Consider the following 24,586-nt stretch of genomic DNA (forward strand, 5'->3'; position numbering starts at 1 on the left):
AAGATAGATATATTGCTGTTTTCCCCCAAAATGGCCCCAACTCTGTGCTCCTCTCCCTCTGTCTTCCTTACCTCCTATCCCCACTTGGCCATCCCACAGCCTCTATCTGTTCCAGCCTGGGAATCCTCCGTCAGGCTCACTGTGGCACTCACAGCAGCCTCAATGACTGCCCCATCCCACACAATTGCCACAAGGCCCACCAGCCCCAGACCCGAGGTGAAAGCTTCTCCTCCCTCATCCACATTCCCACCCTCCCACTGAACCTTCCCTTTTCCCCCTCTTGTCTCGCACATTCCTCTGCAACCAGTCCCCTCTGCATTCAGAGACTTGGGACATCATCCCAATGTGAAATGCACTATACAAATCTAATTTGTTGCTGTTGTATGCTCCACAAATCCTTGCAAGATATTGCCATTCAACATATCTTCCCTTCCCTTGCTTTTGCCAAAAGAATCATTTCACATTGTTTTCATTAAACTTCATTTGCCACTGATTAGCCCATTGCTCTAATGTGTTTACAACAACAACTTGCACTTAATAGCGCCCTCTAACAGTGGCGGAGCCTGACTCCAAGCCGGGGGGACAGGGAGGTGGCTTTAAGCACGGTCGAAGAGGAAGGTTTTCAGGCAGGACTTGAAAAAGGGTAGGGAGGGCAAGATGGAGGGTTTGAGGGAGATTGTTCCAGAGTTTTGGGACGTAGTGGCTGAAAGCGCGACCTCTGATGGTCGGGCGGAGCGTGCAAGGGATGAGCAAGTTGCCGGTGCCAGTCGAGAGGAGGCGCCGGGTGGTGGATTGGGGAGTGAGGAGGTCGGAGAGGTAGGGAGCTGCCAGAGTGAAGGGATTTGAACACGAGTATGAGAGGATCTTGAAGTCAATCCGTTCGGTGATGGGGAGCCAGTGGAGCCTGGGCCAGAACTAGTGAGATGTGGGCACGGAATTTGGTCCGGGTCAGTATGTTGAATATATATATATATATGTATATCAGTGACCAATTGTATCTGGGGGATTGTTGGCCAGGATATCTTTCTATGGGTAAAATACCTCCCCACATTTGCTGTCACCACACTTAATAGCAATTATCTGTGAAGCGCCTTGGGATATTTTTATACCTCTGATAATGCCACACACCCCCAATCTACTATTGGGAGTATCAGCCTCGACTATGAGCTCAAAGTCCTGACATGGGCTTGAACCCACTGACTCGGAGACAAGAGTACTACCAAATGAGCCCGGCGCACACCTAACCACCTTTCCCCCCCACATCACCACACATAGCAATGAGTTGAATAGCCAATTAATGGGCGGGGAGGGTGTTGAATTTGAATGGGGGAAGAATATTGGCCAAGACAACAACAAATTGAATTTATAAAGCGCCCCTCATGGAGGGTAGCATCCCAGAGCATTCCAAATCTAGCTCCTTGCTCTTCTTCGAAACAGTAGTGTGATTCTTAACATCCACTGGCAGATGGATTTAATGCCTTTCTTAAAAGACAGTATCATAGAATCATAGAATCGTACAGCACAAAAAGAGGCCATTCAGCCCATCGAGTCTGTGCCGGCTCTTTGAAAAGAGCAATGCAATGTCAATCCCACTCCCCGGCCCTTTCCCCATAACCTGCAAACCCGTCCTCCTCAAATACCCGCCCACCGCGTTTTTAAAAGTAGTTATCGAATCGGCCTCGACCGCCCTTTCAGGCGATGCGTTCCAGATTCGAACAACTCGCTGCGTGAAAACATCTCACCTCCCGTCTGCTTCTTTTAGAGACTATTTTAAATCTGCGACCTCGAGTCACCGACACACCCACCAGTGGAAACAGTTTTTCCCTTTCTAACCTATCAAATCCCCTCATGATTTTGAAGACCTCTATTAGGTCTCCTCGTAACCTTCTCTGCTCCAATGAGAATAATCCTAACCTCTCCAGGCCTTTCCTCATCATCAAGGTCCCTCATTCCTGGTCCCATCCTCGTAAATCCCCTCTGTGCCCTTTCCAATGCCTTAACATCCTTCCTATAGTGTGGTACCCAGAACTGGCGCAGTATTCTAACTGAGGCCTAACCAGTGTTTTGTATCGGTTAATCATAACCTCCTGACTCTTGTACTCTATGCCCCTATTTATAAAGCCTGGTGTCCCATTTGCCCTTTTTATAGCTTTATCTACCTGTCCCTCCACCTTCAAGGATTCATTTACCTGCCCCCCAGGTCTCTCTGTTCCTTCACCCCCCTTAAGATTGTATTACCAGCTTATATTGCCTCCCCTCATTCTTTCTTCCAAAATGCATTACCTCGCATTTCTTCACATTGAAATTCATCCGCCATGTGTCATCCGCCATGTGTCATCTGCCATGTGTCATCTGCCATGTGTCTGCCCATGTTACCATTCTGTCTATGTCTTCCTGCAGTTGGCTGCTATCCTTGTCACTGTTTACCCCCTCCCTAACTTTGTGTCGACCGCAAACTTGGAAATGGTACTTGCTATACCCAAGTGCAGATCATTTATGTATATTAAGAAGAGCAGTGGTCCGTCCTAATACCGATCCCTGGGGGACACCACTGTACACTTCCCTCCAGTCAGAAAAGCAGCCGTTCACAACTCTGTATTTCTGTCTCCCAGACAGTTCTGGATCCATGCTGCCACTGTCCCTTTTATACCATGGGCTTCTATCTTTCTTACAAGTCTTTCATGTGGCACTTTGCCAAATGCCTTTTGAAAGTCCATATAAACTACATCTACTGCACTACTTTCATCCACCCTCTCCGCTACCTCATCGAAAAATTCTATTAGATTTGTTAGACAAGATTTGTCTTTAACAAATCCGTGCTGGCTGTCCCTAATTAACCCATATCCTTCTAAGTGAAGATTTATTCTGTCCCGAATTTATCTGTATATCTGACAATGCAACACATTTCCTCTGTAATGCACTGAAATATCAGCTCAGATATGAAGGGCTCCATTACACAACGTTCTGAGGATAAAGCTCCTGACTGTGCCAAACCAGCTTGCAGCCAAATAATAATCCATGTATTTGATATCAGGCCAATTACATGTGTATCAGCCTGGCTAAGAGGTACACCTCTGAGTCAGAAAGTAGTGGGTTCAAGCTCCACGTTGAGACTTGAATTCATACAGTCTAAGATGATACTCCAATGCAGTGCCGGGGGGAGGGGAGGGGGGTTGCATTGTTGGAGGTGCCGTCCTTCGGATGAGATGTTAAGCCGAGCTCCCATCTGCCTGTACAGGTGGATATTAAAGATCTCGTAGCACTATTCGAAAAAGAGGTGAATTTCTCTTTCCCAGTGTCCTGGCTAACAATCCCCCAAATAAAAAAATTGGTCACTCACTCCATGACTGTTTGTGGGACATTCCTGTGCGTAACTGCCGGCTACGTTTGCCTACAAATACACACAAGCCATTTGACTGTAAATCCTGTGAAGCGCTTTCAGACTTCCTTCAGACGTGATAAGGTGTTGCACCAAATTCAAGGATTATTCTTATTAATAATCCTTGCATTTGATATTATTATTATGATATTATTTGATGTTATTATTATAACATCAAAATATCCCAAGCCACCTCACAGATAATTGCTGTCGAGTGTAGTGACACTACGCTCAGTGGGCTCCGGCCTGCTTCGCGTCACCCGCCTTGCCTATCCCACCATTGGCGGGTGAGCATTCAGCCACTCTGCCCCCGCCCTCTGGAACTCCATGCCATAGTCCCTCCACCTCGTCCCCTCCTTCGCCTCCTTCAAAACCCATCTCAAGACCCTCCAGTTCGACCGTGCCTTCGATCACCCTCCTTCCCCCCTTGCCCTCCACCCTTCCCAATCACGACCCCCAGCTCGGGTCCGAAACACTGACTGTCCAGAGCCTTGGGATGTCCTCCCGACGTGAAAGGCACTTTACAAATGCAATTTTGATGTTGTTATTGTTTTGAGTGCATATTTGTCAGGAAAAGTGGGAGGCATTTTACACAAAGATCCATTACATTAATGACCAATTTATCTGGAGGAGTGTTGTCCAGGACATTGGGTGAAACTCCATCCTCTTTTCAAAGGATCATTAATTACCAAAAGCAGAACCTAAGTTTAATAATAAATAATCCTCGCATTGATATAGCGCATTATCACGTTGTCTCAAAGCGCGTCACAGGATATACTGTAGAGTGGAGTGACTATATATTTCATAGGTGAAACACGGCAAGTAATGCGCACAGCAAAGTCCCAGAAACAGCCATGGAGTGAGCGATCAATTTTATCTGGGGGATTGTTGGCCAGGACACTGGGCGAGATAAACTCCCTCTCTTTCCAAACAGTGCTACAAGGTCTTTAACATCCACCTGAACAGGCAGACGGACTTCTATTTAACGTCTCATCCAAAGGTAATTTTTAATGTCTCATCTGAAAGACAGCGCCTCCGACAATGAAATGTCAGCACTGTTGTCACACTGCCGAGAACGTCAAGCTACAGAGGAGGGGAGGAGACTTGAACCCACAACCTTCTAACCCAGAAACTAACAACAGAGCCAATTCATGGAGTCCTGTCGTGCAATGGTTAGAGCACTCGCCCTCACAACCAAGAGGACCCGGGTTCCATTCCCTGGCAGGGAGGAGCCTGGGCCTACCTTCTCAGGTAGTATAAAGCAAGAGGCGGCAGGGAGTTCAGCTCGGGGGGACGGGGGAGCTGTGGGTGTGGGGGCGGGGAGAGGGCGGAGCGGGGGAACCTCTGACATCATAGTTTAGTTTCAGGAGTGTGCGCACAAAACAAAAAAAAAAAACCTCTGCGTCCCCCCGGGGCTCACATCAGGGACCACCATGGTCCTGTTGGGTTGGCTGCCCCAGCCCATGGGCTGATGCCATCCACCTGACCGTTCGCTCTCGGTCCCCACGTGCGCATTATGGCTACCGCTCTGACCCCAACCCCTCACCCCCTCCCTCCCCTTCCTCTCTCCCCCAAACCCTCCCCCTCTGCATCTCTCCCGCTCTGTCCTCCTCTCTCTCCGTCCCTCTCGCCTTCTATCCCCACTTGACCCTCCCACAACCTCCCTCTGTTCCAGCCTGGGAATCCTCCGCCGGGCTCACCGCGGCACTCGGCGTTGGCTGTCCAGCAGCAGCCACACCGACTGCCCCATTCCCCACCACACTCGCCAGCCACCCCGGACACAGACCCGGGGAGCCAACCTCTCCTCCCTCATCCCCATTCCCCCACCCCTGCCTCACAACCTGGACCCCCTCCCCTCCCACACACCCTTCTGTCAACCGCTCCCTCCACATCGGACTACAAAACGTCCGCTCCCTCTGTAACAAGGCCCTGGTCATCAACGATCTCATCCTTGATGAGAGCGTTGACATCATGGCCTTAACGGAAACCTGGCTCACCCCAGGCGACACCTTCCCCCTCACGGAGGCCACACCACCCGGCTACACCTCCCACCACATCCCCCGCCCCAACCGCCGTGGCGGTGGTGTTGCCCTTATCTCAAGGACACCACTTGCCCTATCCCCCTACTCCTCTGGCTCTTTCCCCTCTTTTGAGCACCTCACCCTCTCCCACCCCTCCTTCCTCTCACTCAAAATCCTCCTCCTCTACCGGCCCCCTAAAACCTCTCCCACCTTCATCTCCGATATTTCGACACTTCTTACATCTCTCTGCCTCTGCTCTGATCGCCTCATCATCCTGGGCGACTTCAACCTGCACTTCACCCCCTCCTGCTCCATCTCCTCAGACTTCTCCTCCCTGCTCTCCTCGCTCAACCTCTCCCTCCACATCAACTCCGCCACTCACAGTTACGGCCACCCACTCGACTTGGTGATCACCCGGGGCCTCAGATGTCACCATTACCGACAAGGCCGTCTCCGATCACCACTTCATCTCCTTCACCACCTCCACCCCCCTCCCCACCTCCACCAGACCCACCACCATCTACTACCGCACCTGGAAGAAGTTACACCCACAATCCCTAACCGCTGCCTTGGAGTCCTCTGTACTCCTCTCCCTTTGGCCTTCAACCCTCACTGACCCCTCTTCTGCTCTCACCCTCCTCCACAACACCCTCTCCTCCACACTCGACACTCTTGCCCCCATCACCTCCCGTACTGTCTCCTACTCTCGCTCCTCCCCCTGGTTCACCACCCACCTCCGCTCACTGAAGAGCCAGGTGCGGGCCACTGAACGCACCTCGGTCAAATCTGGCCTAATGGTCCACTGACAAATCTGGCTGGACCTCCTCAAAATCTACCGCTCCACTCTAGCCTCGGCCAAGTCATCCTTCTGCTCCAGGATAATCCTGGAGGCGAAGAACAACCCCAGGCTACTGTTTTCTACCTCTCCTCTGGCTCTGTTCCCATTCCCCTAAAAACTGCCACCATCACTCCCACTTTGAAAAAACCCTCCCTTGATGCGTCGCAGCTATCAAGCTACCGGCCCATCTCCAACCTCCCCTTCCTGTCCAAGGTCCTTGAAAGAGTCGTCGCCTCCCAGCGGCGCTCTTTCCTCTCCAACCATTCATTATTCGAACCCCTTCAGTCGGGTTTCCGTGCTGCCCATAGCACAGAAACTGCCCTGGTCAAGGTCACCAATGACATCTTGACCATCTGCGACCAGGGCTCCCTCTGCCTCCTCATCCTCCTCGACCTATCGGCAGCATTCGATACGGTCGACCATGCTATCTTCCTCCACCGCTTGTCCTCCCACCTCAACCTTCAAGGCCCTGTCCTGGAGTGGTTTAGGTCGTACCTCTCCCACCGTCTTCATTTTGTTTCCACAAACGGCTTTTCCTCCACCCCCCTGTCTCGTGCGGTGTCCCTCAGGGCTCTGTCCTCTGTCCCCTCCTCTTCACCCTCTCAAGCGCTGACAGCATCAGCATCCAAGGCTGCACTCTCCACCTCTCAAAGTCGGTCAGGAACCTCGGTGTTCTGTTCTATCCTGAGCTGTCCTTTCTTCCTCATATCTGCGCCACAGCTAGCACCGCCTTCCATCATCTCCGAAACATCGCCAGACTACGGCACGACCTCACCCCTCACGCTGCTGAAACTCTGGTCCACGCCTTTATCACCTCAAGGCTGGACTATGGGAACTCTCTCCTCGCCGGCCTTCCCGGCACCTCCCTCCTCAAGCTGCAGGTCATTCAGAACTCTGCAGCTCGTGTACTGTCCCGCACCAGGCTTCACGACCACATCACTCCCACCCTCACTCGCCTCCACTGGCTCCCCATCCCCCAGAGGATCGAATTCAAGATCCTCATCCTCACCTACAAGGCCATTCACAGCCTCGCCCCCTCCTACCTCTCTGACCTACTATCCCCCTACTTACCTGCCTGTCCCCTCCGTTCCTCTGGCTCCGGTCTGCTCCACATCCCCCGCCCCAACCGCCCTACCATCGGTGGCCGGGCCTTCAGCCTCTCAGCCCCGAGGCTCTGGAACTCCATCCCCCAGTGCCTTCGCCGCTTCCTCCCTTTCCTCCTTCAAGGCCGGTCTCAAGACCTTTCTCTTTGACGTTGCCTTCAGCTCCCCTCTCGACTCTCTACCCCTCCCTCGCTCCTCTTCCCTCCCCTCACCCTGACCATTTCCCCCCTCCTTGCTCCCTCCCTTCCCTCCCCTCACCCTGACCATTTCCCCCCTGTTCGGTTCCTGACCCAACTGTCCAGCGCCTTGGGACGTCCTCCGGACGTGAAAGGCGCTCTATAAATGAAATCTTGTTGTTGTTGTTATTGTATCGAACGCAAGGATTAATATTATAATTAACTGTGAAATCCATAGTCATCAGCCCCACCCATTAAGTGGGATGCGTAATGGTACTCACAGCCTCTCATTATCCATCCTCCAATACGGTTAAGATGACCCATTCCTTCACGACTGGATATGTTTCCCCAAAGTGCAATCCACATTCTGGGGGTGGGTGGGGGGGGGGGGGGTTGCTTGACCTGAGATTCTCGAGCAAGGATGCGTAAGCAAGCATCTCTACAGATAGCTGAACCCGCGCCTCTAAAACAAAACTTGCTTTGCAAAAGACAATAGATTAAAACATTTTTTTTTTGGGGTGGGGGGGGGTGGGAAAGAAAAGAGGGAAAGGCACACACAATACATAGAGCAAACAGCAAATGTGTTGGGTGCAAGCTTTCCTTTTTGGAGGATCACATGCCTGGGTTATTGACGTCAGGCTGTGTAATAAAATCAGCCTGTGTGTTCAATCTGTGCAGATTTGGTGTGGTTCAGTGTGAGGCAGACAAGCATTCTCATTGCAAGACTAAATATTTCATAGGAAAGCAAACCTGGGAGATTTCTCTCTGGCTGAAAGAGGTTGATTTATTTGTGTTAGTGCGTGTGTGTGTGCACTTGTGCTGAACGGTAACTTAACTCAAAGTGGGATAGTGGGGTGGGGGGGGGAAGAGATAGAAAGAAACAAAGGGAGAAATCTTGCAAGGTCTTAAGACACTGCGATGAAGTATTTTAGGCACTGGAGAGACAGGTGGAGTGGATGTGTGTTTCTTCAAAGCCTCATTGCGTTTGCCCATTGATTTCACCATTGCAAAGGATTTTGTTCTTGCCCATTGCTGGTGCTGTGGCTGCTGTCTTACATCTCTCCTGGTGCGTGCTTTGAATGGTTAATAATTAATATTATTTGATAATATTGGTGATAATTGTGTGTGTGTGTGTGTGTGAGACTTTGCAATGGATTCACTGCTGGAAGCTTGCACTGATCTGCAGACCAATATCAGCCAGTTGTGCCAGATGAACTCCAGCCTGGGTTCCTCCAGTCTCTGCGCCAACTCTGGCTCCTTCCCCTGCAATGGGACCACCAACAGCAATCAATCCGTCAAGAACCCTTCATCTGTGATCATCGCCATCATCATCACGGCTCTCTACTCCATCGTGTGTGTGCTGGGGCTGATCGGAAACGTTCTGGTCATGTATGTCATTATCAGGTAAGAATATTTTCCTTTATACAATACAGAGAGAGAGAGCATTCAGATCCCGACCTCTCAACAACAACAACAACAAGATTCCATTTATAAAGCGCCTTTCACGTCAGGAGGACGTCCCAAGGCGCTCTCCTCCTCTTGCAACCAACACACCATCCATCACCCCTTCCCCTGCAGCACATTTTATCCACACTCCATCCTACAAAAAGATTCTCTCTCTCTCTCTCTCTCTGTCTCTGCCTCACTCCCGTCTTCTCTCCATTTCTCCCTCTGTCTCTCCCTCTCCTCTCTCTCTCTCTTCCCCATCGGGTCCTTATGTTCCTTTATCCCACTCGCTGTGCATTGGAACTGTTTGTCAATTCATGTCGATTTCATCTGCACCAAATAATCCAGAGTTTGTTTCCTCCCCAGAGGCTCGTTTTGTTGTAATAATATTCATTGGCATAATGGCATTATATATCATTGGCGTTCATTATATATATACATATATATTATTTATGTATAGGTGTTATGAGTTAATATGTGTATGCTGATTAGCTACTGTTCCACTGGTTTCAGATCACCTTGTTTTATATATGCTGTATATAAACAAAAGTACCATATCAATATTTAAACTCTATTATAGATTATATATACTGTATATATTTAATATATTTTCCCAGCAATGAAACCACATGTATTGTAGATATGTGTATATTTTTAACATATATGTTATACATATATATGTGTTTATATATTTTTACACACGGATTTATGCACTGTATATATGGAAGGAAAAAACGTGACTGCATGTAAAGTTTAGAATTGTTTTGATTAAAATTGTGTGTTTTTTAATTTAAAGCAAGTAAGTGGGTTAGTTTTGACACTGTCGTAGTAAAACTCTCCTCAAGGGGGTAGTTAAATACATAATTTATATAGCTATATTATACATACAGGCTCTTCTGTATTCTGCATTGAATGCCTGTCAATTTCCTTGCTTTATTTTTCTCTCCTTATAAACCCACACACGCACCAAACAGCGTTGCAGTCTCTGTGCAGCAAATCTGCCCTAAAAGCTTGGCTACTGTGCAATTTTTTTTTTGAAAAGCGCCCCCTTTTTGGAGTGAGAGATGAATTTCATCTGCATGGATAACGAAATCCTGTGTGGTAAAAACACACACTTTTGCCAGCTGTAACCTGCTGTGTTTGCTGATCGCTTGAGAATTTCTGTGAGTTAATACGTGGCTCACCCATAGTGTGTGGTGTGTGCTTGTCCTCTCCTACTACCTGCTGGTTTCAGCTCACTTTGGTTTTTTTATGTATGTGTATATATACTGTGGCTGCTGCATTTTGCCCACAAAATGTACGGTCACTACACTTTACAGTATATTCCGTGAAGCGCTTTGACACGTCTCGGGGACACGATAAGGCGCTATATCAATTGGGATTATTATATACCACATCGGTGTTAAAAGCTGCTGCGTTGCAAACTTGATGATAGTTCACCAAAGTGTCAAAATTCACCCACTTTCTCTTTTGTTTTAAATAAAATACACGCGCACAATTTTAAATAAAAATAATTATGAACTTTACCTGCAGTCACGATTGTTTTCCTTCCATTTCATCCCCAATCTCGTTCTCTCTCTCTCTCTCTCTCTCTCTCTGTCTTTTTATCTGAGCCATCCTTTTTCTTTCTACCACCACATGCATTTTTCTCATTCATAAGTTCACCTTTTGTATTTCTTCCAGTATCCGTCAGAAGGTGAGAGCAACTTTTTTTTACACACACACACACACGTACGAACGTAAGAATTGAAATTGAAATTAAAGTGATTTGACTCTATTTTGTGGGCAAAACGCGGCAGCCAATTGCACACAGCAGTGTCCCGCAAACAGCCTTGGACTGAAGTGACCAATTTTAGTATTATTATTCTGTTTTTTTGAAGGAATTATTACCCCGGAAAAGCGATCCGCCAATCGACTAACAACCGGGTTCCTAGTTACTGCTGCGTAAACAGAAGTAACTTGCCCAACATTTTGCCCGGCCGGGAATCGAACCCAGGTCTCTCGCTTGCGAGGCGAGTGCTCTAACCACCGAGCTACAGGATTATGTATTGTTTCCTGAGATACTATTTCCGAACAGAAATCAATCTAATTTGTTCTTGAAGCAGATGCAGTTTAAAACGTATTCAGTTGAAAAAAAAAACACATAGCAAGTTTTTTTTTAAAAAGTTTTCTTTTTTTGGGGGGGGGGGGGGGTCGAAACTCAGAATTTTCCAACTCTCTTTTCAAGTGCGTGGGGTTCCAGCATGCACTCAGCGTGGCCCAGACTTCCCACCAGGAAGCTCACGGGGAGATCCTGGTACCGGCCATCCACCCGGTGAAGGCTCAAACCCCCACTTGTCGGATGTCTGATGACCGACTTGTGACGATCCTCCTGTGGGGGAGGTGGTCGGAATCGAGCCAGTCCTCTGTGACGGTCTCTAGTCCTGTTCCTGAGCCGGGCAGGTCCACAGTATTCCAAGGCACTGTCATCACACCCCAGCCTGGCTCATCGGCAGGACTTGGCAGGCAGATCAGTCACTGGGGGCAGGGAATCCACCCCCTCAGCTCCTGTTCACCCTGCAAGCCAATTAACGAGTCGGGTGCCACAACCGTGATATCAATGGCCAGCTTTGTGGTGTTAGCTGGTTAGACTGCAGCAGTTATCCCAATGCGCACACCGGGGTCCCCAAGCCTTGACACTTGCCAACAACCTGCTCCTAATACTCTCTGGATTTAGGTAAACTGAATACGTCTTTCCAGGGAGAGAGAGCGCATTCCATTCCCAACAATCTCCCTCTGGGATTTCCAGGTGTAGATGGGAGCCATGGAATTCTCAGTTTGGTTTGGATACTCTTAAACACGGTGATGGGTTTCCGCACGTGTCAGACACCCGGCCGACCAGAAATATATATCCAGCATTTTAAGGGTTGAAAACGTTTCCCTCTGGTTACGCTACGCTGGAGCTTTGGTCACATAGCACCACTCAATGGACTGATGTGGAAGTGCATTGCCCGTTGTCTCCATCCTTCCCCCCCCCCCCCCACCCACCCACCTCCCTCCCACCCATCCTCCAAACCCTTTGCTCACGTATTGTAAGAACTGAAGGTATTTTTGTGATCTGCAAAGGGTTATAGAATATTGTGTCCATTGTCACAAGTGGCTGTCGGTGTCAAAAGCAGAACATGGCAAAGGGGTTAATAATAATGATAATCCTTGCATTTGATATAGCGCTCATCACATCATTGAGACGTCTCAAAGCGCTTCAAAGAATATATTGAAGAGTGGGTTGACTGTGTATTTTGTGGGCAAAATGTGGCAGCCAATTGCACACAGCAGTGTCCCACAAATAGTCATGGATTGAGTGAACAATTTTTTTTAAGGGTTTATTACCCCCACAGAGCGATCCAACAATCGACTAACAACCGGGTTCCTCCATACTGCTTGGTAAACAGAGGTACGTGGAGTAAGGAAACTTGCCTAATGTTTTGCCGCACTCAGGAATTGAACCCGCGTCCTCTTGCTTGCGAGGCGAGCTCTAACCACTAAATCCCGACATGAAAGGCATTATACAAATGCAATCTTGTTGTTGTTGTAAGTTACATGGATATATGAAGGATAGAGGCTTGAAGGGGTGTGGGTATAGGGCAGGGCAGTGGGATTATAATAAGTCTTGCATTAAATATAGAGCTTTTCACATCTTCTAGACGTCACAAAAGTACTTCTCAGAATATACTCTAAAGTGAATTGACTGTATATTTGTGGGCAAAATGCGGCAGCCAATTGCACACAGCAGCGTCCCACAAACAGTCGTGGATTGAGTGAGATCTGATACCAAAAGGTGGATTGAATGAACACCTTTCTCTGTGAGCCGATGCAGACTTCAATGGGCCGAATGGCCTCCTTCTGTGTTGTACATTTCTATGATTTTATGAAACTAGAAAGTGATGACAAGTTGAATAAGTTCTGTCAACAGTCTCGGTAAGTGGTGGAGGTACCAGGATACTACTGCTTTTGGGTTCCCTGCTGTTAACACTATTCTATACAATTGCATTGAAGAGGGCATTTTCTGTACTATTATATTTCAGTTCTGACACCAAATTATAGAGCCAGTAGTCAGAGTTTCACAGCACAGTAGAAAACCATCGCGATCATTCCTCCACTCCCTGCTAACCACTCTGCTACCAATTTCCCAGCTCTTTTCCTTTACCCTTTTGACATTGTTTCTCTTCAAATATTCAAATATTCATCCAATTTCTCTTTCAGATATTATAATGTAAGATTCAATAGACATTTGTGGAAAATGTTCCATGTTTCTACAAACCCATCGACCGTCAGTGCCTTGGGACGTCCTCACGACGTGAAAGGCGTGATATAAATGTAATTTGTTGTTCTGCATCACAAAAAAAAATTCTTCTGATTTCTAAGGGAAAACCTAGAAAACCTATAATCTTTGTAGTTGATATAGTGCCTTTTCACATCATTGAGACATCTCAAAGCGCTTCACAAAATATATTTTAAGTGGATTAACTGTGCAATTTGTGGACTAAGCACAGCAGCCATTTGCACACCAGCAGTGTTCCAAGAATAGTTGTGTTTTGGATGACCAAATTCTTTTTTTGGAGGGGTTGGGGATTACTACCCCTGGAAATTGATCGCTAATTGACTAACAACCGGGTTCCTACTTGCTGCTAGGTAAACAGAGGCGTGTGGAATAAGGAAACTTGCCTAAGGTTCTTCCCCAACCAAATATACCACCTTAATACCAACTCACTAACCAGCGGGAATAACCTTTCACTATTTATCCTCTTAAAACCTCTCAGAATTTTGAAGACCTCAGTTGAGATCCCCTCTTAATGTTCTCTGTTCCAATGAAACCTATGATGAGTATATGAGTTGATTATATTTTTAATCAAAGGCATATGGAACAATTACACACGTGGGCTGAATTGCAACCAGACAGGCCAATTGACAAAGCAAGTGGGTTTTGTTTTTATATCCTGGGCATAAGAGAAAATAGCAGGGAATTCATGTCACATTTTGTACAAGACATGGGTTAAGCCTCAGATGGAGTATTCTGGCCAGTTTTGGACACTCCATTATAGTTCCCTTACTCCACACGCCTAGCAGGAAGCAGGAAATAAGAACCTGGCTCTTAGTCGTTTGGCAGATTGCTTTTCCTGTTATAACCCCTTCAAAAAAAAATGTTGTCACTCAGTCCATGACTGCTGTGTGCAATTGGCTGCTGTGTTTCGCCCAGAAAGTATACATTCAATTCACTTTACAGTATATTCTGTGAAGCGCTTTGAGACGTCTCAAAGACGTGATTAGGCACTATATCAAATGCAAGGATTATTATTGTTACTGACACTGCACTGACACGGGGCCGCGCTGTGATCTGCATTTTTCAGATACACTAAAATGAAAACCGCCACTAACATATACATCTTCAACCTGGCTGTGGCTGATGCATTGGCCACCAGCACTCTGCCTTTCCAAAACGTTAATTACCTGATGGGGACCTGGCCGTTTGGGAACCACTTGTGCAAGCTGGTCATGTCCATAGACTACTACAACATGTTCACCAGTATCTTCACCCTGACCACTATGAGTATGGACCGCTACATCGCAGTGTGCCACCCAGTCAAGGCGCTGGACTTTCGCACTCCCAAAAATGCCAAGATCATCAACATCTGCATCTGGATCCTGTCCTCGGCCATCGGCCTGCCGGTCATGGTAATGGCAACCACGCTGGTGGAGAAAGGTGAGAGCTTTACTTTTTTTACACACACTGGAGCCGGGAGGGTTATGGGGTGAAGCGATTGAGGGCTTCGAGATTGCAGCATCACTAAGTTGCATTTACACGGCGCCCTTCACAAGGTGCATAATTATTATTATTTGTTCACAGTTTACTTAGGGTGGTCCAACTGGCCGATTTCACCCAGCCCTCTCTCCATTTCATCTGAACCATTTGCTCCCTCCATAACCTATAAATGCTATGCTATGTTTATGGAAGGGAAACACAAAAATATTGCTTATGCTGCCCGCGGGCATGTTTCATAGGGCATCCAGCCATCATCAGCCAAAAGGTTGGACGACCCTGATTTACTATATATTTATATATCCACAAACTAAACAGGTAACTTTGAAATGACATCAGGTCACACTGAAATAAGAATTTTTAAAATCCTTGCATTTGATACAATGCCTTTCACGTCAGGGACACACAACAACAAATTACATTTGTATAGCGGTTTTCACGTCGGGAGGACATCACACAACACCTCAAAGTACTTCACAGGATTTACAACAATTTACACAGCGCTCTTCATTCAGGGTAGTGTCTCGGAGCTCAATCAAGAAAAACCTAGAACCACACTACCGATCAAACACGGACTTACCTAGACCCGTGCGAATGTCCAAAGGGCCTCTTCTTGATGGTCTTGTGGGCCAGAATTGGCCCATGGGCTCTAGTTTGGCTGGCACTGATCTAAATGTGCTTCAAAGCCTGTTCTTTTGGTGGCAACTCAATTGATCTCCTATTACTGACTCGTCCTTCCGATGAGACTTTAAACTGAGGTTCCGTCTCCATGTCCAGGTGGATGTTAAAGATCCTTTGACATAATTGCTCAATTGGCTGCTGCATTTCGCCCATAAAATAGTTAATCCACTTTATGATATATCCTATGAAGCACTTCTGAGACGTTTCAATGACATGATAAAGCGCTATATCAATTTCAAGGAATATTATTATTTATTCTAGGGGTCATGGACTGCGCGTTGAAATTTCCTCATCCTTCTTGGTACTGGGACAACCTGCTGAAGATCTGCGTCTTCATCTTCGCCTTCGTCATGCCGGTGCTGATCATCACCGTGTGCTACGGCCTCATGATCCTGCGGCTGAAGAGCGTGCGCATGTTCTCAGGCTCCAAGGAGAAGGACCGGAACCTGCGGAGGATCACCAGGATGGTCCTCGTGGTGGTGGCCGTGTTCATTGTCTGCTGGACGCCCATCCACATCTATGTCATCATTCAGGCATTGATCAAGATACCCTCCAATCTGTTCACCACCATCACCTGGCACTTCTGTATCGCGCTGGGCTACACCAACAGCTGCCTGAACCCCGTTCTCTACGCCTTCTTGGACGAGAACTTCAAGCGATGTTTCCGGGAGTTCTGCCTGCCCACCTCGGCCTTGGGCATTGAGCAGCAGGGTTCCAACAGAACCCGCAACCACAACCGCGAGCACCCATCCACCATCAACACGGCTGACAGGACTAACCATCAGGTATGACTAGGCGTGGAGACCTTATCCCTGGAATGGCAGTCCCACCCGGGAGATGATCTGAGCTCGGAGATCACGCAGACCACCACAGGGGTATAGTGTGTAACGCGCCCAGAGGCGGGTGTTGGGCAGAAGTGCCCATTTCAACAAGCCTTCTCCGAGACTGACTTTGACCCAACTTCTGACAATTTCCTGCATGTTTTCTCACTTGATGCCCAGGAATTAAACCTGGGCCCTCTTGCTTGTGAGGCGACCGTGCCAACCACAACACTACAGGGAAATTAAGATATTGGCCTGGATCAGTCAGTACCAACCTCACTTCTGATTTGGATCAAGCTTCACATTGGGACTTTGACTGCCAGGTTTGCCTATAAAACTAACAATCACTGCATAGAATCTTACAGTGCAAAAGGCCATTCGGTCCATCGTGCCAGTCCTGGCTCTTTGAAAGAGCCACCCAACCAGTCCCACTCCCCCATTCTTGCGCGATAGTCCTGCAAATTTTTCCTTTTCAAGTACCTATCTAAATTCCCTTTTGAAAGCTAATATGGAGTTTGCTTCCACCACCCTGTCAGGAGCTGCATTCCTGATCAACTCGCTTGGGGAAAAACATTCCCCGTCTCCCCTCTGGTTCTTTTGCCAGAGGTGCTCGTAAATTTACTGGCGAGGATTCCATCCATCCTGTTTTTCCCCTATTCTCTTCTTGTTGTATTCAGTTACCCCTCATGTTAACCCCTCCCCTTCCCAATTCACCCTGTTCTTTACGTGAAGTGTCGTGAGAATATGGAACAGACTCCTTCCTTAGAAGAGTCAATTGAGACATTGGAGGAGAGACACCTGGTTAACTTTGTGGGGTCAATCTTATCTTATTTAAGTAATTAAGGTTGTTACTGTTATACTATTATTAATAATAATATTCCTTGTATTTGATATAGCACCTTATCACGTCGTTGAGACGTCTCAAAGCGCTTCACAAAATATACTGTAAAGTGTCGTGACTTGTGTATTTTGTATCATTAACATTCGATAAATTATCATTAGGTGGCGTATTCCCTCTCCCAGCTTGTTTGACCCCTTTTTTGGGGGGAACCACACAATTCTTTGTAAAACCTCTTGTTTAGCCTCAGTCTGTAAAAAGAATGAAACACCACCGAATTTCGGTAGTATCCTAAATCCTAAAGCCAAATAGGCCTCACAGACTAAGGTTGAGGTGGAATTTGATCAGCAGGAAAATTGGGGGGAAAATCCAAGCCAATCCCAGGAAAAGGGAAATTAGAAAAGGCGGGGATAAGGCCATTCAACTGACTGAAGCTCATCCCTTCCTGGATGTCCCTTTTGTCCACCGTTCCACCATTAGTGGCTGTGCTTTCAGCCACTGCTCCCCAAAACTCTGGAACACTCTTCCTCAATCCCTCTGCCTTGCCCCCTCCTGCCCCATCTTCAGGTCGTGCCTGAAGACCTTCCTCTTCGACCTTGCCTATGTTCACACACCCCCCCACCCCCACCCCCAGCTCGTGAATCACAAGTCATTGCTGTCCAGTGGACTGAGTTTTTGTAGGCAAAGACTATGGCAAACACTAAGGCCATTTTACATGTAGCAAGTTTTGAGATCAATGACCAGTGGATCTGGAGGACTTTTAGCCAGGACACCTGGAGAAGCTCCCTTCTCGCTCTTTTTTATTCAAATAACATTGTGGAATCTTGAACATCCACCTGGAAAAGTGAACAGATGGTACCTTTGAAGGTCTCCTTGAAGGATGACATCTCCCGACAATGCAGAGCTCCCCCCACTACTGTAATGGAGTGTCAGCCGAGACCAGGACCAAGTCAAGTCAGACCAAGTCATTTTCAGTGTTTGAACTGCGACTCAGTGTAAATCAACTCCTCTTTGAAGAGGAAAGGGTTTTCTTTCTATAACACTGTTTTCCAGAAATTCCTGCAACACTATTTGAAGTAACGTTCGGGACTGTGATGTGCCAAAAGTTAAGAGCTTTTTTGAGTTTGCGACAACATATTTTCATGATTTGTACAATAAACAACAACTTGCATTTACGTAGCGCCCTTTACGCGGGGTAGCATTTTGGAGCACTGAACTATGGTTGTAAACTGTCTCATATGAGACTTAAAGATTTATTCTGTACTGGAATACTTGTGGGGGGGTTGGGGAGGGGGGGTTATTACAGATAATGTATGCATGGATGTTTTTTATGTTTCCTCCAAAGTGATGTTAAAGTTGAATTGAACAATAATGAGTTATTTCATTTCCCCTCAAACGCAAACAAAAATATCTGAGCCACTGAGCAAGAAAGAGCTTACATTTCTGTAACGTCTCGTCACAACCCAACATCTGAAAGGAAATTATTTTCTCAAGCCAGGAGCCAGCCTATCTCTAATGGTGGCACTCTCACCTCGTGAGTCAGAAGGTTATGGGTTCAAGCCCCGTGTCATGACTTTGAACTCACATAGTCTCGCCAGACACTGTAATGCAGTGCTGGGGTTGTGTGCGTTTGCTGGAGGCTCCTTCCTTTAGATGAGACGTTAAATCAAGGTTTTGTTAAAGATCCCGTGGGCACTATTCGAAAGGAGATGGCAGTTTCTCCCAGTTTCCTGGCCAATATTCCCCTAAATAAAATATGCGATTCATTTCAAAGCTGTTTATAGGACATTGCTGTGTTCAAATTGATTGCCATGTACGCCTACAAAATATGTTACAGTAAATCCTGTGAAGCACTTTGAGATGTTCTCACAATGTATAAGGAACTATTATCAGAGAATCATAGAATTACAAGGCACAGAAGGAGGCCATTCAGTCCATCGTGTCTGTTCCGGCTCTTTGAAAAGAGCTATCCCATTCAATCCCACTCCCCCGCGCTCTCCCCATAGCCCTGCAAGTGTCCTCCCCAAATAATTATCTACTTCTCTCTTAAAAGCTGTTATTGAATCGGCTTCCACCAGCCTTTCAGGCAATGGATTCCAGATCCCAACAACTCACTGTGTGAAAAAATTTCACCTCGCCTCTGTTTCTTTTAACAACTATTTTAAATTTGTGTCCTCGGGTTACCCGCCAGTGGAAATAATTTCTCCTTGTTCACCCTATCGAATCCCTCAAAATTTTTCAAAACTTCTATTAAGTCTCCTCTTAATCTTCTCTGTCCAAGGAGAATAATCCCGGCTTCTCCAGCCTCTCCTGATAACTGAAGTCCCTCATTCCTGGTACCATCTTAGTAAATTTCCTTTGCACCCTCTACAATGGCTTGACATTCTTCCTAAAGTCTGGGGCCCAGAACTGTGGACCTATTCCTACATAAGTGGAATTATATCTCATGGAAATAAAAACGGAAGTTGCTGGGAACACTCGGCAGGTCAGGCAGCATCTATGGAAAGAGGGAAGTGGGTTAATGTTTCAGGTCACAATCGGGGATTGTTGGAAGGGAGCAGTTGATAAGGACAAACAGAGAAGGTGGCGGGAAAACAAAGACAAAGGAAACATTTAGATGGAGGATAGGAGGTGATGAGATCACAAAGGCAATAGTTAATCGAAATATGATTATTATTATTTATAAACCAACAGTCGTGTGACTCAGAAAATGCTCCCACTGAGGCCAAGCAAACGCAGAATGTAATCATACGTCCTGAAATGGACAGAGCATCTTTTAAAATAATAATAACAACAATATCGAGCTGGGAGGAAGGTGCAAATTTTTGTGCCCGAAGACAGGGACGGGTTTTTTGCACTGCCCGGGTGTTATTGCTGCTCAAGCATTATTAAAATGTCCTACAAAGAGCCGTGAAGTGAATGTTGAATTTTATATTGGGGGATTGTTGGCGCTTCTCTTTTCCATCGTCACAGGATCTTTAATGTCCACCTGAACAGGCAACAGAGCCTTGTCTTAACATCTCATCCAAAGAACGGCACCTCCGACAAGAATAATAATAATAATCCTTGGATTCGAAATCGAGCCTTATCACATTATTAAGACGTCTTAAAGAGTTTCACAGAATATTATTGTGAAGCGAATTGACTGTTCGCTTTACAATATATTCAAGTGAACCAATTGAGCACAGCGGTGTCCCACAGACACTAGTGGATCGAGTGACCAAATGATTTTTTCGGGAGGGATTATTTACTCCCGATAAGCAATCCGCCAATCGACTAACAACCAATGTACAGCTCACACAATAGTGCACTGGAGTGTCAGCCTAAGCAGTGAGCTCAGCATCCTGACATGATGGAATAACAATTGCCTCCAACTGAGCCAAACTGACACCACATTATATATTGTGCACAATAAATGTGGTGTCAAAAATCCTTCACCCTCTGAGTTCTTTTGAAGTGTAGTGTTATAATAATAATACTTGCACATTATGTAGCACCTTTCACATCAGGAGGAAATCTCAAAGCACTTCACAGTCAAGTGGAAAAACAATACACGGTAAAGTGGAGTGCTAGTGCTTTGTGGGCGAACACGTCAGCTAATTTGCGCACAGCAATGTCCCACAAACAGTCGTGAATTGAATGACCAATTTTCTCTGGGGGATTATTGGCCAGGACACCAGGAGAAATTCTCTTCTCTTTTTAAATAGACAGAAGGGACTTGAGGTTTACGTCACATTTGAAGGACAGTGCCTCCGACGCTCGTGTTCCCCCAGGACTGTATTGGAATGTCAGCCTTCAATGTGAGCTCAAATAACACCAACTTGCATTTATGTAGGGCCCTTCATGTGGGGTCGTGTCTCGGAGTGTCCCTCCTCCCACCCAAACCCGCTAGTCAGCAGCCTGTCTAGCTCAGGGTGAGTGACAAATGTGCAAAGCACTTTGAGACATCTTCCCTGACATGAAAGGTGCTTATACAAATTAAAATTGTTGTTGTTGCTGTCCTCCCAGTTGGGAAGAGGGTGGATGTTGAACAGGGAGGTCAAGTTAACAAGCTTGCCCTCCAGATACTGTCCCGTTGTCTTCTCCCGTCTCTCTTTCCCCCCCAAAGTTCCCCCGCCTTCACAGTAAAAGAATCCTTGCATTTGAAATAGTGCCTTATCACATCTTTGAGGCATCTCAAAGCGCGTCACAGGATCTAGTGTAAAGTGAATTGGCTGTATATTTTGTGGGCAGCAGTGTTCCACAACATGGATTGAGATCAATTTTTTCAAGAGATTATTACCCCCAGAAAGCGACCACCAATTGACTAACAACAGGTTCCTTCTTACTGCAAGGTAAACAGAGATGTGTGGAGTAAGGAAACTTGCCTAAAATTTCTCCCTGCCCGGGAACTGAACCCAGTTCCTCCCACTTGTGAGGTGAGTGCTCTAACCAACACACTACAGGATTCCACTAGGCTCCATGGTTATCAAGACATGGCCCCACACATAGGGTGACCATACGTCCCCAGATGAGGTATTATGTCCCTGAAGCCAAATTTGTCCTGTCTTGAGCGACAAACTAAGCAAGAACAATAAATTTCCATTAAAAATTGGTGACTCAATCCACGACTGTTTGTGGAAGCACTGCTGTGCGCAATTGGCTGCCGTGTTTCACCCACAAATATACAGTCAAATCACTTGACAGTATATTCTGAGAAGCGCTTTTGAGACTTCTCAATGACACGATAAGGCTCTGTATCAAATGCAGGGATTATTATTAAAACGGATACACCAGAGAATCACAGCGATTGATCCAACTCGCTTCTCCAGTCCTACCAGCGTCAAGAACTGTGCTGAGTTCAACTGTGTTTGTATTTGTCCATTATAATAATAATAGATTGGTTTGAATGACCCTCTTCACCTAAACAAATAGCCCCGAACCCGGATAGTGCTTGAGACATATGCAAAAGTATTTTCAGACCTCCAGATGGCGACATAACCTTAAAGGAAAAACTTTTTCTTCGTTCCTCCGGGTCTGGCCTCCTCCTCATCCCCCGAGTCCTCCGCTCCACCCTCAGCGGCTGTGCCTTCAGCCACTATGCCCCGAGGCTCTGGAACTCCCTCCACCCCCCGGCTCGGCCGCGGGATCCGTTACTGTGAAGCGCTCTGAGACGCCGTCCGGCGTGGAGGGCACTATATAAATCCAAGTTGTTGTTGCTGTGAGGCGGGGAATGAGCACATGAGGGCGGTTGGCTGCGGCGGCCATCTTGAGTGAGGCAGCGAGTGAGCACAGGCTGCGGCGGCCATCTTGAGTGAGGCGGGGAGTGAGCACAGGCGGGCGGTTGGCCGCGGCGGCCATCTTGAGTGAGGCGGGGAGTGAGCACAGGCTGCGGCGGCCATCTTGAGTGAGGCGGGGCGTGAGCACAGGCGGGCGGGTTGGCTGCGGCGGCCATCTTGAGTGAGGCGGGGAGTGAGTACAGGCGGGCGGGTTGGCTGCGGCGGCCATCTTCTCTGTGTGCCGGTCTCTCAGTCGGTCGCTCGCTCGCTCGCCTCCCGGGAGCCATGACGGACCGTTATAACATCCACAGTCAGCTGGAGCACCTGCAGAGTAAGTATATCGGCACGGGCCACGCCGACACCACCAAGTGGGAGTGGCTGGTCAACCAGCACCGCGACAGCTACGCCTCGTACATGGGTCACTTCGACCTCCTCAACTACTTCGCTGTGGCCGAGAACGAGACCAAGGCCCGGGTCCGCTTCAACCTCATGGAGAAGATGCTGCAGCCCTGCGGCCCCCCGCCCGACAAGCCTGAGGAGGCCTGAGAGCAGGGGAGAGGCCCGGGGGGGAAGCGGGGGATTGTGAGGAGAGGAGAGACTTGAGGAGAAAGATGACGAGGGCGGAGAAGTCGAGAGAGAGGAGGAAGAGCAGAAAGGAGGAGAGGAGAGCAAAAGAGAGAGAGAGAGAGAGAGAGAGGGGGTGGGGCAGAAGAGGAGAGGAGGAAAAGAAGAGAAGAGACCGAGGAGGAGACGAAGAAGAAGAAGAAGAAGAGGAGCGCAATGTTGTCCGGTCGGGGAGTTACTGTGCGCGGAGTAAAGAACAGTTGCCTCATTTTTTTTTAGTGTAAACCAGCAATAGAGAGGAGACGGAGAAGAGACGGCCCCGACCCTCTCTCCACGGACTCTCACAGGCGCCGCAATAACGGGAAATCTCCCCTCCCGACCTCATCGACGGTGGCTCAAGACTGGGATAGACCCAGGAATTACCCTCCCTCCCTCCCTCCCTCGTTGCCGCGTTGGACGCCACCGCTTTGCCCACAAATTGCACCATGTGGCGCCACTTTACGGTCAATCCTCCGTGACATGCGATAAGGCACTGGGTCAAATGCAAGGATGATTATTAAGTTTATCCCCGAACAGTGGCGGGAAAGACTCAAAAGGCGAAGTACTGCGGCTGCTGGGGAATCTGAAATAAGAACAGAAGTCGCTGGGAACACTCAGCAGGTTAGGCAGCATCTACGGAGAGAGGAAACTGCATTCACATTTCAGGTGTTTGACCTTTCGTCAGGGGAAAGGCTCATCCGCATACCTCCGATCAACTAAGATGCCTAAAGACTCGGTCAGACTTTCTCTGTCTCCTTCCTCCACTCCATAATAAGCCGTCAAACAGCGGCAAGAGACACATCCCCCCTCTCCACCAAAAACAAGAGACTTCTGGAAAATTCAACAGGAATGATTTTCTCTCCCTCTATCCCCCCCCCCCCCCCCCTCCCCCCATGATAAAATATGAAAGCAACCATCTCACCTTTTCTCAGGCCTGTGAAAACTGCTCGAAGTACCAGCGGTGAAATCCCTCCAATTTTCAGCTTTGTTCAAAACTTCTCTTACCCTGAACAGCAATGTGAAAGGGGCCAAGATCATCCGATACAAGAACCGGTGTTCGAAAAAAGGATATCTGTACAAATATCTCAGACTCGGATCTAATCTCTCTTTACTTAGCAGCTCTGGGGAAGACGGCAATAATACAATAACATCGTATAGCCAGAATACCCCCTTGTAAGAAACTCTTGACTCACAAGCGTGAAGACATGTCAACATCTGGGGCTGCCTTGGATTATCACAGATGCTCAAACCACTGAGCTCCACACTGTTGGCATGATGTACGATGACTAACTGCCACCTTTCCAGCAAATTCAAGACTTGTTTGAATGAAGGGAAATGAACGTGGCTGAAATTGTACGTAACTTCTTCCCTGTTTGAAAGTCCTGAAATTTCTGTAATGGCCTTACAATCCAAACTACTGTGTAATGTATATATCGCTGCTGTGTGGGTTAATGTGGGATATTTTCCTAGTTTTTTGATAGATAATTTGTAATAAATGGGAACATTCCATTTTTTTCTTGGACAGTTTGTTACTGCTGTGCTTTTAGGACTTCCAACGTGAAAGGCGCTTGACAAATGTAATTTTATTGTTGTTTACATGCCGGCTGTTATAATGCACCACAATA

At 47.4% G+C, this 24,586-nt stretch overlaps 2 protein-coding genes across 2 annotated transcripts; both read left to right on the top strand.

Annotated features, from left to right (window-relative positions):
- The first annotated feature begins 8,644 nt into the window (after positions 1–8,644).
- Positions 8,645–16,352, top strand: oprm1 (opioid receptor, mu 1). The gene is made up of 3 exons (XM_007906348.2): positions 8,645–8,921; positions 14,351–14,703; positions 15,703–16,352. The coding sequence occupies exons 1-3, from the start codon at positions 8,668–8,670 to the stop codon at positions 16,230–16,232; spliced, it is 1,137 nt and encodes a 378-aa protein (XP_007904539.1). The 5' UTR covers positions 8,645–8,667; the 3' UTR covers positions 16,233–16,352.
- A 6,148-nt stretch (positions 16,353–22,500) lies between these two features.
- Positions 22,501–22,992, top strand: sf3b5 (splicing factor 3b, subunit 5). The gene has a single exon (XM_007906349.2). It carries the CDS (start codon positions 22,644–22,646, stop codon positions 22,902–22,904), a length of 261 nt encoding a protein of 86 aa, XP_007904540.1. The 5' UTR covers positions 22,501–22,643; the 3' UTR covers positions 22,905–22,992.
- The last annotated feature ends 1,594 nt before the right edge of the window (positions 22,993–24,586 follow it).

Source organism: Callorhinchus milii, unplaced genomic scaffold (genome assembly GCF_018977255.1).
Source record: "Callorhinchus milii isolate IMCB2004 unplaced genomic scaffold, IMCB_Cmil_1.0 Scaffold3, whole genome shotgun sequence".
NCBI classification, from domain to species: domain Eukaryota; kingdom Metazoa; phylum Chordata; class Chondrichthyes; order Chimaeriformes; family Callorhinchidae; genus Callorhinchus; species Callorhinchus milii.

Coding starts and splice junctions, on each gene's coding strand:
- sf3b5 (XM_007906349.2), top strand. CDS start 22,644: ATGACGGACCGTTATAACATCCACAGTCAGCTGGAGCACCTGCAGAGT.
- oprm1 (XM_007906348.2), top strand. CDS start 8,668: ATGGATTCACTGCTGGAAGCTTGCACTGATCTGCAGACCAATATCAGC. Junction 8,922..14,350: donor GTCATGTATGTCATTATCAG/GTAAGAATATTT, acceptor TGCATTTTTCAG/ATACACTAAAATGAAAACCG. Junction 14,704..15,702: donor AACCACGCTGGTGGAGAAAG/GTGAGAGCTTTA, acceptor TATTTATTCTAG/GGGTCATGGACTGCGCGTTG.